Source organism: Crocuta crocuta, unplaced genomic scaffold (genome assembly GCF_008692635.1).
Source record: "Crocuta crocuta isolate KB4526 unplaced genomic scaffold, BGI_CrCroc_1.0 scaffold1079, whole genome shotgun sequence".
Classification (NCBI taxonomy): Eukaryota; Metazoa; Chordata; class Mammalia; order Carnivora; family Hyaenidae; genus Crocuta; species Crocuta crocuta.
The window spans coordinates 245331-262663 of record NW_027529995.1 but is presented as its reverse complement, the minus strand read 5'-3'; the positions used below and the strand labels follow the sequence as shown (position 1 = coordinate 262663).

At 54.5% G+C, this 17333-nt stretch overlaps 3 protein-coding genes across 3 annotated transcripts in view; all 3 read right to left on the bottom strand.

The window, feature by feature from the left end:
• Positions 1-1695: 1695 nt before the first annotated feature.
• Positions 1696-4532, bottom strand: RBM15B (RNA binding motif protein 15B). The gene is given in 3 exon segments (XM_077763420.1): positions 1696-3962; positions 3965-4301; positions 4512-4532. Coding segments are annotated over 3 exon segments (2304 nt in total). The 3' UTR covers positions 1696-2016.
• Positions 4533-6370: 1838 nt separating this feature from the next.
• On the bottom strand, positions 6371-9490 carry MANF (mesencephalic astrocyte derived neurotrophic factor; the record flags this gene model as incomplete). Its single annotated transcript, XM_077763370.1, has 4 exons — positions 6371-6799; positions 7985-8126; positions 8859-8986; positions 9433-9490. Coding segments are annotated over 4 exons (513 nt in total), but the record flags the coding sequence as incomplete, so codon positions are not given.
• A 907-nt stretch (positions 9491-10397) lies between these two features.
• DOCK3 (dedicator of cytokinesis 3) overlaps positions 10398-17333 on the bottom strand; it is a 194813-nt gene continuing 187877 nt past the window's right edge. Inside the window, exons 49-50 of the mRNA XM_077763419.1 lie at positions 14305-14387; positions 10398-13499 (exon numbers count right to left, since the gene is read on the bottom strand). Coding sequence (XP_077619545.1) covers positions 12990-13499; positions 14305-14387 — 593 coding nt within the window. The 3' untranslated portion in view covers positions 10398-12989. The remainder of the gene's footprint in view (positions 13500-14304; positions 14388-17333) is intronic.

The window sequence follows — 17333 nt, the reverse complement described above, 5'->3', positions numbered from 1 at the left end:
CAGCCCCGAGAAGTTTTGGACTTAAAGGGGCAAGGCAACTCTGGCCTGTGTGTGACCCAGGCATTTCTCGAAGATCTGCAGGAAGCCCTGTGATGTGCCTTCAGGTCACTGCTACCTTATTTGCTCTGAACAAGATAAGGGCCACTCCTCCTGGCAGTATGAGCTACCCTGGGATGGTGGAGCTGTGGTCAGCTGGGCCCCCACAGGCTGGCTCAGACACCCTGCAGGTGTTGCCACAGCGCAAGTACAAACAAGCAAATAAACACATTTTAAGGTTTTCTGTTGTGAACATACTTGTTCTCTTCATGAGCACCAGCTTTAACCCAGCGAGCAGTACTTGCCCAGGCATCTTCCCCTGTTCGTTTTAAATCTCCAAGGTCCCTAAAAGCCACCTCCTTCACTGTCCTTGTGGAAAAGCATGTATTCTCCATGCAGGACACAGAGCCTCAGTGTCCATCTCACAACTATCTCAAAACATCTGGGCTGTCACCTGTGTTGCCTTGCCCCAGCTGGGGTAGTGGACCAGGCCAGGGAGTGGCATAGCCAACAGAACCTAGAGTTCCTGGCCTTTTGGGGGTTCGTTTCTCTGAGGCTTCTGCTGTCCCTCAGCTCTGACAATGAGCCTTTTGGGACATGGTGACAACTGCTGTATGACTGGTTTCCCTCTAGGGTCTCCAATGGTGCTGGCTTCATTTGCCCTATGACCTCACTAGAGACCAGTGATGACAGTATTAGTAATTCTTTCAAGAGTCCCTCCCAGCTCCAGGATGCCTCCACATTGCCCCCTAGCTCGGGCAATGCTAGTCAAAGCCTTAGCGTGGTACCCGTGACCGCATTTCCCCACAGAAGCACCTTTCTTCCAGTGGTTCCACCTCAGCAGCAGGGCAAGAGGCTGAGAGCACTAGGTATGCCAGTTAAGAGCATCTTCCTAACCCATTGCGTGCCCTTGCAGCATTGCAAAAATTCTTCCATCTAGGGATTCAGTGTCCTTCACAAAAGCTCTAGTGATTGGGCAGAGGCCCAATCCTTTGACACATCAGCCATGAATAACCAAAGGGAGAACCAGAATTCACAGACATTGCGTAAAGTTAAAAAATGAGCCAAAAGAGGCTTCCTCTCACCCTCCATTCCAACATTTGGCCTCTAGCGTCCCTTGGAGTCTGAGGCAGCTCAGTCTCCAACTGAGCATTCCTGGGCTGCCCTGTTAAGGCTGGAGGCTGAACAAGAGGGGGAACCTGTGTGGGTATGTGACACCGAGACCCCTGGCACCGATATTCCACTGCTCTCCCCCATGACTACAAGATCACACAACTGCTAGGCTACCTGCTGGCAGAGATTTCAAGATTGGGCATCTTGTCCAAGAGCTATACCTCAAGCAGATGAACACACACGTTTACGGCAAGAAAACAAAAACTCCAAAACTACTACAGCTGCTGGTTATAGACCTTAGGCTCACCCCTTTTCTTTGCATGGGCTTTGTTCAGGCAGGCAAAGGCAAGGTCCAGAGGCAAACTGAAGCCCACCTGCTCTCAGCCAAGGTTAAAAATGTGAACAGTCCTGACTCAGCCCAAAGAGCTGAGGGACTGAGAGTCACCAATCCGGCAGGACTCTGAGCTACACCAGTGCTGCAGAGATGGCGCATTTGTGTGCGTGCAGTGGGGAAAAAACTTGATTAAACCAGGACTCTGAACAGGATTAAAAATCCATCCTCTGACAAAGGCTTTACTGACAACTTTCCATACAGTTAGTCAAAAAATAAAAAAATACAGAACACAGCAGACAGTATCTTGTACACTAGAAACCAATGTGACAGGAGTCCCTTTTCTCATCGCTGTAAAAAAAAACTCTCAAAAATCTAAGAACTTAGTGTTGGTAGGGGTCAGGACTCTGGTCCTCCACCAAATGAACTGAAATAACCCAGCAGAGAATTCAAACCAAGGGGATAGGATGTGGGGAATCAGATTTTAAAATAACTGCTTTTTGTGACACAAACGCGGAGCTGGAGACAGGTCTGGGCTAGGCAATGTCTCTTACTATAACTATCACCATGTGTTCTTCTTCTAGCTTGCCCAATGTCCTCAGTGCTGACTGGAGGTACTGCTGTGAAAAGTCACAGGGTGGGAAGGCATAGAGCATGCCCGTGCTGTCTCTGCCCTTGGACCCACCCACCGGCAGGCTGATCACCCCCGCAGCCTGCTTCTGTTTCAAGTAGGAGACCAGGTTCCTGAGAAGCCGCCTCTGTAGGCCTGGCTCTACCGTGGGCATCCCCTCAGTGCCGGGCCCACTGGGGGTCGCCTGGGTGGCTAGGAGCACCGCATAGCCATTGGGGCTCCCCTGCTTGATGCGCCGCGTGACCTCGTCAAGTTTGGGTTGGTCCAGTCGCAGGCGCTGGGCGATCTTCAGCTGGGTCAGTTTGCTCCCAGAAGTGTGGTCTTTGAGGAGGCCAGTGATAACCCCTTGGTCCCCCTCTAGAATGTGCATAGATGTCGGGAAGCAGCTGTTTTTCAACACTAGGAGCCCATTCCAACCCAGCTGCAGTGTCTGGGCGTACTCAGAAAGATTCTTGAGCTTTTTGGTCTCGTGTTTTGGCTCTTCCAGAGGCTTGGGCTCAGCCTCAGCGGTCCGATGATTGCGCTCGCTCTCTCGTGTCTTCTTCCCGTGGGAAGAGTCAGGAGCCTCGTGGTGGTGGTGGTGGCTCCGCTCCTCAGCCCCATGTCTGCTGTTGCTGAGGGAATTGCTGCTTGACTCCTTGGTCCCGTCACTAGAGTGGTTCTCTTTACGGCTGCGCTCAGGAGTGCGGTCTGAGCCCCGGTCCACCTGCTGCCCACCACCCTTGGTCCTGCTCCGTTCTTCGTAAGGGGAGTGGGTTGTCCTCCCACGGTCACTGGAAAGGCTCCTCCGCTTCCGCCTCTCCTCCCAGGGCTTGGGCAGGCCCCGGTCCCCATCTCCCCAGCGTTCCCCACTCCGGCTGCGCACTGAGCGGCTGTACCCCTCCAGGCTGTTTCGGCGGTCAGAGCTTTTACTGGGGCTGGTCCAGTCCCCTTCCAAAAAGGTCCGGTCTCGATCTGAGTACAGGAGGTGTGGGGGGGTCCTATCCCGCACCCGCAGGTCAGCATCCAGGTTTCGGTGCCGGGTATATCCATCCGGCAGCAGCTCATAATGCACAGGGAGGGGTGAGGGCTGGTACTGCTGGGGATATCGGGTCTCCTCTGCTTTGGCAAAATCCACGCGCAGCCTTCGATCTGGACCGCCCAAGGGAAAGCCCCTCATTTTTGCACAGGCGGCCTGGGCTGCATCCAAGCTCTCGTACTGGATGTAAGCAAAGCTATCTCCCTTGACGTGATCAATGGTCCGAATGCTCCCAAAGCGGTCAAACTCCCGGGCCAGAGCAGCCAGTGAGGTGTTAGGTCCCAGGCCACCCACCCAGAGGCGAGTGGTAGGGTTGGCCTTGCCATAGCCTATCTTAATGGGGTTGCGGCCAATCACCCGGCCTGACATGGCCACCTTAGCCCTGTGGGCCATGTCTAGGTTCTGGAACTTGAGAAAGGCATACGCACCGCCCTGGCCACGGGCAGGTCTCTTGATGACCACCTCCTCGATGATGCCGTACTTCTCGAAGGCCCGCCGCAACTCCACCTCAGACACGCTGTGGTCCAGGTTCCCAATGAAGAGGTTGCGCGTGGCGCGCTGGTCGTCCTCAGGCATCAGGTCCTCCTCGCACACGGCCGGGTAGCCGTAGGGGCGTCCGCGATCGTCGTAAAGCCCGTAGTAGTCCAAGGCCCGCTCCCGGGATAGTCCCACTGCGGCAGCGGCGGCAGCATCCAGGGCAAAGGCTGCAGCGGCATGGCGAGCACGGGGTTCCCGCAGCGGCGGGGCGGCTACGGGGGACAGCGAGCGCTGCTTATACTGGTAGCCACTGTGCAGGGGCAAGTAGCCGAGCGGGTCCGTGGGGGNCGCCGGCTGCTCCCGCCGCCGCCACCGCCGCCGCCACGCAGGTACACGGGCTCCACCTTGAGCGGCCGGTCGTAGAGCAGCAGCTGGCGGGCCAGGGCGTGCTGGCGGGCCTCGCGTGCGTCCTGCGGGTGCCGGAAGTTCACGTAGGCCACGCGGCCCAGCTCTGGCGTATGCGACAGGCGCAGGCTGATCTCGCCGAAGCGCTTGAACTGATGGAAGAGCCGGTCCTCAAGGTGCTCGGCAGGCAGCGCAGGGCTCAGGCTGCTGATGAGCAGCGNGGGAGGAGAGCGGCGCCGGCCTACGTCATCGGACTGCGCCGCTCCGTGCCACGTGACCCCCGGGTGAGCCTGAAGGTGAGCTCTGACGCCACCGCGTGGCCAAGGCTCTGGGCTACGCGGAAATCATGGCCCTCTTGAGAGCCAGGCTGGCTTGCACGGACCCTGACCCCCGTGAGCTGCGGGCCTTGGGCGTCCCGCGCTGCGTGTAGCAGGAGTGGCAGCGTCTGTGGGCGCCGAGCTCCCAGATCTTAACCCAGTGGCTCTTTAAGTGGCACCCACCCCAATCCCCACCACGGCCATCTCCCTACTGGGTCCCGGAATGGGCAAGCGCTAGAACCTAAGTATGCGGCTCCTTAGTCCCCGTTCAGGACCCACTGCCCACAAACCAAATATCCTCAGCGTTCAGGTAATTTATGCAGCGACCCCAAGAAAGGCTGCGAGGTCATGGGCTATGAATGCAAAAGGCCAGACCTGCCTGGGCTTGGCTGAGAAAACGGAGCCAACAAACCTTCCTAACGGAAGGTTCCCCAAGCGGGAACAGGTTCCTTGGCGCCACTGGGCCAGCTCTCTGCTGCAGCCACCCGAGCAGTGGGCTGGCTGTTAAGGACAGGGCCATGGAGCCATGGGTGAAGAGAAAGCCAAATCCAGTAGTTCCCACAGTACAGCTTGCCACGCTTACCTCTCGCTGACCGGTGCCCTTCTGTTCATCTCCAGGGGCAGGACCTCTTCTCCAGAGGTGAGGTGTGGGGCCAGTGGGGTGGGTGGAATCCTGCCCCGGCGCCCAAGCCCCCTCAGGATGGCTTCATTTCCCAGGGAGCTGTTGGAAGCATTGCAGAACCTGACCCAACTTCAGCCAGGAAACCGTGGGGTGGGTTAAGGCCGACCAGTTCCTCCTCCTCCCATAGCCATAAATAAACCACTCCTGGAACAGCTGAGGCAGGTGCAATGGGGAAAGCTCTTAAACGAAAACACCTGTAACATTGCCTGAGCTGAACTCCACTTCCAGAAGGGACGCGTTAACCCCTTCAGAGATCACCTTGGGGGTCAGCCCTAGAGTGGCAGCAGTTGTTTTCCCTGTTCCTGTGTTCACTGTGGCCTGCAGGCCACCGCCATCCACCAGCTTCTGCTTCTAGCTATGGATTTTCCCAGCACCTGCAAAGGGTTCAGGACAGTGCGCTTGTCAGATCCTAACAGCTAATTCCCCCAAACAAGGAAGTCTTGGCCTGAGAAGCGGCTCAACCTTGCTTTCCTCTTAGATGTGGTGTTGCAGATGTGCAAAATGTGGGGCCACTGCCCTAGTGGATGCCACAGCAGGCTGCGACAAGGCCTGTGTAGGCAAACTGAATTTAGCAACTGCATAAATGGGGTGATTTGAGGTCTTCCTTAGAAAGCACACCTGCTTGGTCTTTCCCTTCAGGTGGTCTCTGCAAGGCCTGAGAAGCCGCAGGGGTGTCCACCAAGCCACAGCTTACAGGGACAACTGGGTTTCCTAAGAGCCAACCCTGCAAATAAATAAAAACACAAAAAACCAGACTCTGGGGACACTTTGGGGACCTCAACTATTAGCTTATCTTGGGTAAGCAAAAGGTAGGCTCTCACTGACTCTTTGTATAAACTGACCACTACATATATCACAAAATCTTAATTAGGCATCAGAGGCTTGGGGATGACGTCACACCATAAACTCAGATGACCAAGTAGATGGCCAGATCTGGGCTTGGTGGAGGTAGCCAGGCCAAGAGCTTCTTTAGAAATGTGACAGTACTGAACACAGGCAGTTACTGAAGTCATCCTTCCAGAAAACCACACTAAACATATCCTCAGTCCTGCTCGGACGCAGCACACCAGATTCAACCCCCTATGCTCTGCAAGAGGCTGTGCAGCCTCCAGCTCCTCAGGCGGGACTTCTATCCAAAGCGTCTCAGGGTGGGGCATAAAACCCAGCCTCCTCCCAGGCTCGCCTCCAGTCCTGCACGAGCCCCCATGCCTCAGCCCGTGTCCTGCCTGGCATCTCCAGCACTGGCAGCCCAGGGGCAGATGTGAAGATAGCAGACAACTCTTGTGAACTGGAAAGCATAAACTGCTGGAATCTTCATTAGGGCTGAAATCCTATTTCATATTCACTTTAATGCTCCAAGGACAGCTAGAAATGTTCTTCCTTTAATAAAAAATTCCCAAACACACTTTAAAGTCCTAGAGTAAACCTGCAACAGAACAAAGTGAACCCCCCAGGGGGCGCTGTAGAGCCAGCATAGGCAGGAGAGCTCCAGGCTTCACACCTGACATTGTCAGGAGCCCGCCTAAAAAATAAATTACAAAAAGGCTGCAGGGAAGACGCAAGTGGAATGCTTTCCCCACAGGTGCAGAGGGGGGTCGGGCAGACTACAAATCAGTCCGTGAACCGGCTGCCTTGGGGGCATATTTAGGCATCAGTTCATTAATCTTCCGGATGTAGTCAGACTTCTCCGCACAGCCTTTGCATGTCTCCCCCCAGTCGTCCAGGATCTTCTTGAGCTCTTTAACCCGGAGCTTCTTCAGGTCCACTGTGCTCAGGTCAATCTGCTTGTCTGGAGGAGAGAGCAGGGAGAGCTGGTGGGAGTAGCCATGGACTCCCACAGTCCTGGGACAGATCACCCCAGCACAGCCTCCCATCTGTTAGAACACTACTGGTCAGAAGGGGACAGACATTTTCAGACACATGCAGGTGTGTGTCTGTGCCCACTGCCCTCAACTGGGGCAACTGGCCAGGGCGTTTTCACTGGAAGGCTGGTCTCATACTGGCAGCGTCCACCCAGACACGCAGTACTGCCAAGGACAGGGATGGAGGCCACATGGTTCTTACAGGAGAAACCTTACAGGAGAAATGTGGTTCCCACTCCCCCAAGTGCCTTGAAAAATAGTCACAGTAGAGGTCAAATCACTGTAGACTGACGGCTCCAGGGTAACGGAGCAGAGAGACCCCCGAGCTCCAAATTCTCAACACAGGCTCTGGTCAGGAGCTTACTCTCCACAAAAACTTGTGACCACAGAGAGACCTTGAGCCAATGGCACCTGTCACGTCACAGTCAGGAGACTAGGCATCCTTGACACAAGTGGACAAACACAGGCCCTTGGACACTTGAGTCACGGCAAAATATGTTGGTGCTGCTTAAATTTTACAGATGAGGACAACTATTCTTGGTCCTGTTTCTGAGGCCTGCTTTTCCCCCCGCCAGAGATCTCGACAAGAGATGCTGCAGCAGCTGGAAGTCTTGGCCTGCCTGTCTGCACACAGCATTTCTCTTCAAAATAAGAAAGCTCCTGGGCCTTCAGAGCTTGTGGCCAGGACAAGTCAGGCCACATCTCTTCTTTGCTCAAAAACCCATGTTCCCAACTTGACTCAGATTAAAGATCTGAAGCCAAATCTTCACCAACCTGCAAGGCCCTCTGTGCTGTCTACCCATCATGCCCCTGGATGCCTCTGCACTGCCTGTTTGCTTGGCCTGGAATGTTCTTCTGTTACTGTCCCCTTGGCTAATCTTCTACCGCCTGCCTTCAAAGTATGCTGAATGTCACCTCCTCAGTGAGGCCTTTTCAGACCTCCACCCATGAGGCCAGATCCACCCTGCCCCTCACCTAGCACAGTCTACCTACCTGGCTACAGAACTCACCAGGCTCTAGTTTCTCACCTGCGTCCCCCAGCTAGAAAGTCAACTACTGATGCCTGAGCTCAGAGGGTCCGTGTTTGTTAAATAAGGTCTAGCCACACTCACCATACTTTAGCTCACAGATCTGGCTGTCCTTCTTTTTGAGCTTCTCACAGATCTTCTCCACAGGGATGTGGTGGGCCAAAGGCTTTGACACCTCGTTGATGATCTTAGTGGCAGCATCATCTGTGGCCCCAATGTAGTAGCACTGCAGCAAGAAAGGACAATGGCCTTCAGGAGGTCCCCCTTGAAAGCTTTCTCCGCAAAACACTGATAACCTCAAAACATCTCTCTGCCAGGGCCTCTTTTTTCCCATGCCCTGCCTGTACCAGCGTTCAGATTCAGTGTAAACCCTGGGCTCTTAATACATGCTTGGTCCCAGAGCTGACAACCTCCAAATAAGTTTAAGAGTCACCAGGATTCAGACCTTTAAAAATAGACAAACCAGCGACTGCCAGGGAAATGAAAGCTACAAAAGCCATCATTTCATTAGGGCTCTTGTCCTCAACTGGGCCCTGGCCTACGCTGTGCCCACTTTATTATCTTGTGTCCTCGCACATGGCCTCTGAGCACTCATGATGGTTGTTCCCTCTGCCCGGGATGCTCTTCTCTACCCCCTTGCAATGACAGCTCTTCCTCAGAGAGATTCTTGACTACTTTGCCTAAATCAGCATCTACCCTCCCTCCAGAGCACCCTGGTCCATTTTCTGCTGGACACTCATAACAGTGTCATCATTTGTTTGCCTGTCATTTCTCCCCGCTGATACTCCCAGTGCCCAGCACACAGTAGGTGCTTATTCAATACTAACAGGATAACAAAACCTCGCAACTGCATAATTCACTGGAAACTGGAATCCCACACTAGCATACTAACTGGACAGTGGACCTCCTGAACACGCAAGTGGGCAGGGCCAGCCAGAGAGGATAACCAGCTACTCACCAACCGATTCTCTTTGCCTCTTGCTTCCCGGCAGAATTTTATAAGCTCTTTTTCAATAGAGGGTGGTGAGAATGTGACATCTCGGTCTTTGAGGTCCTGATAAAATCTTCCCAGATAGGAGATACAGACTGGAAAAGAGAGGGAAGGGAGATGCTCAGCAATCACACAAGGTGCACCCCAATCCACCAGCAGGGAACTCCGGCAGCAATTTAAATAGCAGACACGGTGAGGTGAGTTTTTCCATCACCGGGTTTTCTCAGGTGCACACAGGCGGACAAAACCCAGCTCCAGGTTGCTGGGGTCCCTTGGTACACCCAGGGCACTGGGGGAACAAGCATCACTCGGTGACCCACACAAGGCTCCTCCCTGGTCCTTCCATAAAGTTTAAGCCGAGATCGAACACGTGTCCTTGGGATGGACTCACTGTGACCTCAGAAGAGGCCAAACCGTAGGGTGAAGACAAAAACAATCCAAATGCTTCTCATTTCCAAATACAACACCGAACCGGAGGTGCGGCTTCGCAAGCCCACCGGACCCACAACTGTGCCCACGGCTGGCCCTGGGGACTCCCGACCTGGGCCAGGTAGAGCCTCTGCCCAGTGATGTGAACGGAAAGAAACTCCAGCGTTATCTCAATTTCAGGCTAAGTTTTCTGCACGATCGAGTCCCAACTTTTTCTTGTTGGACCAGTTTCCTAGGCCCAGGAACTGTTTTCTAGGCTGGCGTCCACCNCAGGAAGCGGCCGCGAAGGCGGCGGAAGGGGCCCGGGCGGCCATCTTGAGTAGGGGCAGCAGCAGTTGCCGACGCTGGGCGCCGAGGACTAGCGCGGGGTTTGGGGCCGACGCTGGGCGCCTGCTGAATTGTCCCGGGTACTCCCTGCTCTCGGTCCCACGTCTGCCCGAAGTAGCCCTCTCCGCTCGGGGCCCCGACTCGTGGCGCAGACCAGCGGCTCTGGGGTCAGCCGTGGCGTAAAGGGCAGGCGGGGAGGGCGGACCTCTGCAGGCCAGGTTTCGGGGAAGTTCCTTTCCTTTTTAGCTTTTCAAACGATCCCGGGATCCTGGGCGGAGGATCCAGGCTTTGAGACCGTCTGCGGAGGCTCCTGCGCCCGAGAGGCCTGCCGACCCGGTCCGAATGTCCGCATCAGGCCCGAGCCCGTCTTGTACGAGCTAACCGGATGCCAGCCAGAGTGGACGTTGGGCTGAGGATTTCTCATTGGAAAGTCCCCCTCCGAGCGGCCGTCCTAGGCCCCGGCGGGGTCTAACCCGGGTTTCCCGCCGAGCGCTCGGGGTCCCTGGCTGCCGGGGGTGGGGCGCCTTTGGTGAGGGCCCGCGAGTCAGCCGACAAGCACTGAAGGGGGTTTCCTCTTTGGCTGCCCTCCCTTCAAGTGCAAGGCTCGGCTGTCTGTCTGAAGGCAGGACGTGGAAAAGGTTGGCTCTGTGTTCTGTACAGAAAGATTTCTATGGGGCTAAAGGGCTTGGAGCCCAGCGACAAGGGTTGGAGGGGGGCACTGGGGCTGCTCCCATTCAGTGAATTCAGTGGGTCAGTATCAGGTATTCATCTTTAATTCACATCACAGCAGTCAAAGGAGTGGGGAAAGGGGGAAAAATCAAGTGGCAGATATTTACATCTAAAATTCACATTACTTGTTGGCTTTAGAACATGCTACCACAATATATACAGTAAAATACCTTTTGGGACACTAGTACAAATTGTTTTTCCTTTTAGCTTTGCTTTCTGGTACAGGTAAGATAATTTTTAAACCACTTTTTTAAACATAAATACACAAAAGAAATGGTTAGAAGTTTTCTTATTTTAAATAAGCACGGAATGCCAGAGGTTAAAAACACATTTATAGGGCTGAATACCAATTGGACATCACACTCTATACATTTTTTGCTCAAATTCCTGTACAAATACACAGCATTCAAATAGGTATTTACAAATAAGCTTGAAAGAATGAAAATCTATTTCACAATCTTTTCAGAGGATTCTCATTTCTGGCCTCCCACTTCCCCTCAGACTGGTGGTTCTCCAACAAAAGGGATTTGGATTATGTCCTTTCATCCAGTTAGGGAAAATGGAAAGGGGAAACAAATCTAGCTTACCTTACATAAAAAAGCAAGGCCTAACGAACCCACAACCCGCACTGCCCTCCCTACCCTCCTGTGCCACAAGGTGGAGAAGGTCAATGTTCTTATGTGATGACTGCCTTATCCAGGGATTGAGGTTCAGAAGTGCCCTAAAGTCTAAAGATGCCCTCCTACCTAAGATTCAAATACAGAGCTAGCCCCCAACTCTCTAACACTTGTGAACACCACATGCCATAGGCCTGCCCTCCAAAGTTGGGGTTGCCATGACTGACCCATTCTGCCTGGAGCCTTCCTTATAATGATCAGAAAGGACCCACACTGGTGAGAGACACCCCCAGATGCCCTAAAGATAATGTGGCCGTCCTCCTACCCAGTTGGTTACTTGCTGGAATTTCCTGTTCAATAAGCTGGCATTTGTGTACAAGAGAACACCTTGGCTGGCCTTGTCTGTTTGGAAAGAGGGGCTGTGGGGAAGGGATGGGGGTCTAGGGCCCAGGGCCTGGCCATGGAGGTCAGACAGGCCAGCAAAAGAGAAACTAAGGGGAGAACACCTCTGCTCAATAAGGAGAAGGCAGCCTTATGACCATCAAAGTTGTGAATTTATGCAAATGAAAAAAAATTTGTAGACTTTTTTTTTAAAGTAACTTAGAAGCACCCTGGTAAAATATTATTACCACCCCACCCTATCGCCCCCAAATAATAAACCAAGAGGAAAGTCCGTGCCCTGACCTGAAAGAGTTTCCTATAAAGATACCATTGCGCTCTGCTCAGTAGACTGGGAAGGCTGGAGAAACTGCCCTCCTGCCCACCCTGAACCCTGAGTGGTGGTCCCTGTGGGCCTGGAGTGGGGGAGGAGGGGCAGTTGGGAGGGTGGGATGGGAGGGGTGGGCTACACTTGGCCACTCGACAGAGGAAAATTCAACCTGTGTGGCTCTCTGCTTGAGAAGGAGGGGTTTCCTCCCACCCTCTACCCAGAAGCTTGCTGAACCTGACCACGAGTCCTCAGGGCTGGAAACCTGGCTGGGCAGCCAGCCCCACTGCTCAGAGGTAGTGCTGAAAATCCCTGATTCAGGAACTGGATGACAGGTATTCTGGCCACTTCTGAAAACTCAGAGGATTTCTGGCCCCTGCCACACCTCAGCCTTGCTCCTATACCAGCTTGTCTCTCAATACTTGGCCTCCTGGGCCATGGGGAGGAGGGTGGCTAGGATAGACCCTCTGGCTCCACACCCCCACACAAGCCCCAGAGGGTAGAGGGTGGGAGATAACCTTTGCAGATCCATTCACCAAGGGGGCTCCTGCAGGGCATGAGGTGTATTGAGAGTGGAAGGGAGCAGAAATAAAAGCAATGGAAAAATCCAAGGTAGAGACAGGGCTGGCCCATGGAAGCCTGGCAGTGTGCCCTGGGCATGCAGTTAGGCCGGGTCACATGCCTGAGCTGGCAGGTTGGCCCAAGCAGCCCCTCAGTCTCACACTCCTGGATGGAAGAGTGGGCAGGTGGGTAGGCATTTGTGCAAAACGGCTTGTAGCTCCCTTGTCCACCTGTGACATGTAGTCCACGTGGTCCTTGCGATCCCTGAATACAACCATGAGCTCTTCTGTCCACACAGCAACAGAAGAAGTCCCTAGTGCAATTCCCATTCTTCTGTGCATCTCTGCCCTGGAGGGAGGGCTTGAGCTCCTAACCCTGGGCCCTGCAAAGCTGTGAAGCAATTCTCTCTGTGCAATATCTCCATATAGCTCCACGTGGTCTGGAACTGCAGGAGGAAGAAAGCATCTACTGCACAAAGGAAAGAAAGGAAAACCCATAGAAATGGAAACGTAGAAAATGAAATAAAAAGAGAAGCCACAACCCTTCATGCTGCTGTGGCCTCTGTACATGGCAACACACGAGTTCACGGCAGTAGAACGTAGACCCGGGGTGGTTCACTCCTGAGTGCCAGGCCTCTCTGGCTCCCTGGTGGGGGTACTTGCTTTTCAGACCTGGAGTGGTTGGGCAAGCTGCTCACCGAGGGCGGCATCCCAGCCGCCTCCTTGCCCCTCACTGTTCGCCTCGGCCGTGCTCCCAGGCCATGCGGGCCTGCTCTTCCTTGGCGCTCCCAGGGGGCAGCGAGGCCTTGCGGTGCAGGCCCCGAGGCCTGTCAGCGTCTTCACGTAGCAGCACGCCTTCATCGTGCTCCAGGGCCGGCAGGCGGGTGTGGTAGGGCTTGGGTGGCAGCGCCGGTGGGTCCATGGGGTCCTGAGGGATGACACACCCCGGCGCTGAGTGGCTTCGGCATGGCTGGGCCTTGATGGAGTCCAGAACTGCGGACTCGGAGAGGCTGTAGTGGACAGGGAGGTAGGGTGGCTCAAGATCTTCATCGGCGTTCCAGGCCTGGCTTGGCATGGAGTCCATGGTGTCGGTTCGAGGTGGGACCTCTGAGGAGTGCCCAAAGTTACTCTCGCTCAGGGAGGACACGCCGCTGCTGGCACTGCCAGACAGTGTAGAGTTGCTGCCGTCCAGACCTGACTGGGGGCTTGTGGGGGAGGCTGGGATAGGGTGGAGAGGAGACTGCAAAGGAAAGGGTGGGCATGTTAGAATCCCTTTCTCCAGACAGGTGGGCTGGCCCACTATGTGAAGAGAGGACCAAGTGCCTGCACACATCGGCTGCACATTTGTTTCTTCAGCAGCCGCCCCCTCCCCAGCTCCCCATTCCCCCAGCAAGGCAGGGGAACCCCAGAATCAGCCGCATTTCTGTGAACAAAAATGGCCCTGGCCTGGCTGCTAGGCATTTGTACCCTGTGTGGCTCTGGGGTGCTGACAGAAGGGCTGGGTGGGCAGGCCAGTGTGGAGAGCGGGAAGAACCCCAAGGGGCCATGGGCCAGATGAATGCATTCTGTTGGCTAAAATCTGCAACAGAGTCTGTCTTTTCCAACATGCAGAAAAATTAAAGAGTTTTCATAAGGCTTTGCTGCCTCCTGTTTCTTGCTTTTGACTGGACTCTGGTATAAAATGCTCTATGATCTACCATGGGAATGTTTTTTTTTACTTCTTGAACTCTAGTGTGTCGATACCTAGTGGTGTCAGTAGGGAGCTCCCCAGCCCCTCACTGCCCCTTGCCGACACACTCAGGGTACTGTGTGTTGCTGTCGCCAGGATCCTCTGACCTCTCTGTTCCCATCCCATTGATTGCAAGACACACAGGTCATCTGCATCATGAGTGTGGCTCTGGCCACCCCCAGCTTCTGCCAGGCTGGTTGCTCTGGGACAGAGGAGCAGGGGAGGGCTGTGGTTCTTTTCATAGACTGAAGAGATTCCAGAGTAGACAAGAAGATTCCTTTCACGTTCTTGTGGGGCTGTTGCTTCAATACATTACCTTGCGCAGAGTCCGGGCAGGCAGGGCCGGGGGGGTGTCACCCAGGGGATGGTGGAAGGCGTCAAAGTGTAGGGAGTAATGACCTGCAAAAGGAATAGAACGAGAGCCTTAGCTTGGGCTTTCTTGGGCTGTCTGCTGGCACATCTTCCAACTGCGCAGCTGTGGGGAAGAGTCTTCTGGGGGCCCTTCAGCATTAAAGGTCACAGAAAAACCTTTCTTTTCACCGGAGTTCTCCAAAACAGGCTGCTGGAGTAAAAGGCACCTGTGCCACACGCAAAGTCAAGAAGGCCGAGTACGGTGAGCCTGTGGAACGATGGGCCACAGGCAGTTGTAGCTCAGACAGGCTGGTGAGGAGCTGGCTAGCACAGTCCGTTCCATTGTCTTCAGCTCCCCTGGTTGGGAAGGCCTTCCTGAGCTCACCCGCTGTCCTTGGAAACCTCATGACCCCAAAGCCCAGCAGGATTCTTCCTGTGGGGGGGATGTTTTTTCCTTGACTGAGTCAGCCCAGAGAACGGCCCATCTTCTTAGTCTGGAGGGCTGCTACCCTTGGCTCTGAGTCGAGTCTGAAACCAGTCGCTATCTGGGGAACCCGCTGGAGGTCTTCTTACCATGCAGCAGGCTTCGGGGAGGCACTGGGGGGGCCAGGATGTGCCCCATGTGGGCAGACAGGAAGGGCTGGGCCTCTCTGGCTCCGCTATCCAGGCTCCAGCTGCTGGGGGCTGCTGGCACTGCTGAAGGGTGAAAACAGATGGCATGAAGGGAGGTTACTTCTGAGCCATCCTCAGGGAGAAGCCCATCTTACAACCTGTGGCTTCTCCAGGTGTGCACTATGTAGCCAGCACATGTGGGAGTGGCATGCCAGCCCCCAGAAAACACTGGCCATGTGAGACACTGTGGCCCATGGGGGAGAGTGGCCAGGGACAGAAGCTGCTTAAGAGGATGGCAGCAGAGTGGATGGATGTCTAAAGAGCACTCAGGGTGAGGCAAGCTGAGAGACAGTGCAGCAAGAAGTGAATGTCTGCAGCCTCCCCGAGATTTGCCAGAAGAGGACAGAAAAGAGAAGTGAGCAGAGCAGAGTGGAACAGGCTGATGAGACAGAATGCAGAGTGCAGGCCACAGAGCTCCTCATCAGAGCCAAGTTGGGGCTCTCCAACTGCCCCGGCCTAACAGGAAAAGCAGGGAGCACAGGGGGTGGGAGGCAGAGACTGCCTGGTCCCAGAGCTAGTGCATGGCCAGGGTGTGGGTGGGAGATTCCCCCCCCAAAGGGCCTCTGGTAACATACAAGCTGTGCCCATCCCACTGCTTCTCTACCTACTGACTGGGTTTGGGGTGCACAAGGGGTTTTCAAGCAAGGACTGGTGTTCACTGTGCCTGCTGAAGGGAAGAGTATACAGCCCAAGAGTTGTGGTTCAGGTCTGGTTCAACCCATGGCTTCCCAAGAAGAGGGAGGGCTGTGGGACCGAGGGTGCTTTTAGGCTGGCAGAGAGGCCCAGTTCCTTGCATTTACATGCCATGGATGCAGGGTAGAGTGGGCCTTGGACAAAGGGAAACAGTGTGTCCACCTATGCCAGTGCCAGAATACTTGCCCATCCACACCCTGTCCATACCCCTCCCCCAGCCACAGCTGAGGCAAGCAACTTTGCAGGAGGGGATAGGAAAGGAAGAATGGTTGGGTCTTGTGCTAGAGGGTGCCACTCTGCAGGAACAGCAGGGGACATGTAAATCCTATTGGCCAACTGCTCCTGGAGACCAAATACCAGAAAGAAACGTGACTTTTCTCTGATGGAGCCAGGCAAACATAAGCTCTCTTTTGGGCTGTCAGCAGCAGCAAAGCAGCTCACAATTCAGGAACCTAGTGGCTGGCTTTGTTCTGAGGCAGCTGTAACTCAAGTGTGCCAGAGGAAGATGGAATTTGCGCTCTCCCAGCTCCAGGTACTGAGCAAGGAATGCTAGGGCCTAATGGGACTGGAGAGGCTCTGGAAAGGAAGGAGCTGGAGTCTGGCCTTCAAGGAGGATATGGCCAGGAGAGGCTAGGCCCATGAGGTCCAGGGATAAGGTGGTTATGCCCTTCTCCCTCCCTATTAGTGAGGAACTGGAGTGGGCTTGTAGTAGAACACAAGGGAGAACTCTGCTACCTGAACAGCCTCAGTTTTAAGGACTGCTCAGTCTCATGGGATGGCTGATGGCAGGTGGCTGGAGGGAGGGTGTGGCAGTGATTGAGTGGGCAGGCACTCAGCTGTCGCCTAAAGGGAGGAAAGAATTCTGAATCTGATGAGCACCAGGTGGATTCCACCAAAAGGCCTCCTCGGAGAGCCCAAGGCACCAGAAGAACAAGATAGGCCCATTCTCACACAGGCTCTCCTCAAGATGGGGCATGAGCTTCTGGGTCCTCATTACTGAAACCCGCTGTCTCCAAAGAGAAGAGTTCTAAAAAAATCCCAAAAAGCCACTGGATCTCAGGAATTCAGAAGCTTGGAGGTGGGTCTGGGCAGCTTCCCCAAAGGGGTCCTGACAGCCCCAGCTCTTACTGAGGGGCCACAGATGTTCACCCACAAGAGCCCAAATGAACTTGTGGGCGGGAAGGTTATGGGGCAAGAAAGCTGGCAGGGCTGCAAGGCTTTTCAAAGGGCACCTGCCTGAGCCACTCCAGTGAGCCAGAACCATCTAGTTCACCCTATAGATTGATGTTGGTGAGCAATGAGGCCCATGGACCTCTGCCACGTGACACAAGTGCACTGGGGCTAATGGAAAGTCTAAGACGGAGTGACTTATCCTGGGAGAAGGGGGCAATCCCCGCTGTGGCCTGGTCATCTCTGTCTCTGTGAACGAAGGTCCAGTGCTGGCCTGAGAGTCACTGGCTGGCAAAGAGAGATGATTAAGTGAGAAGCGGAGTCCTTGTGGGACTCAGGATCCTGATGACATGAGAATGGTGACAAGTATGTACAGTTCCTGCCCTGGAGGATCCAGGAGAGACTTAGGGAGCCACTGTTCTGGTTTGCGTGTTCTCACTTGGCAATGTCTCATTTGCT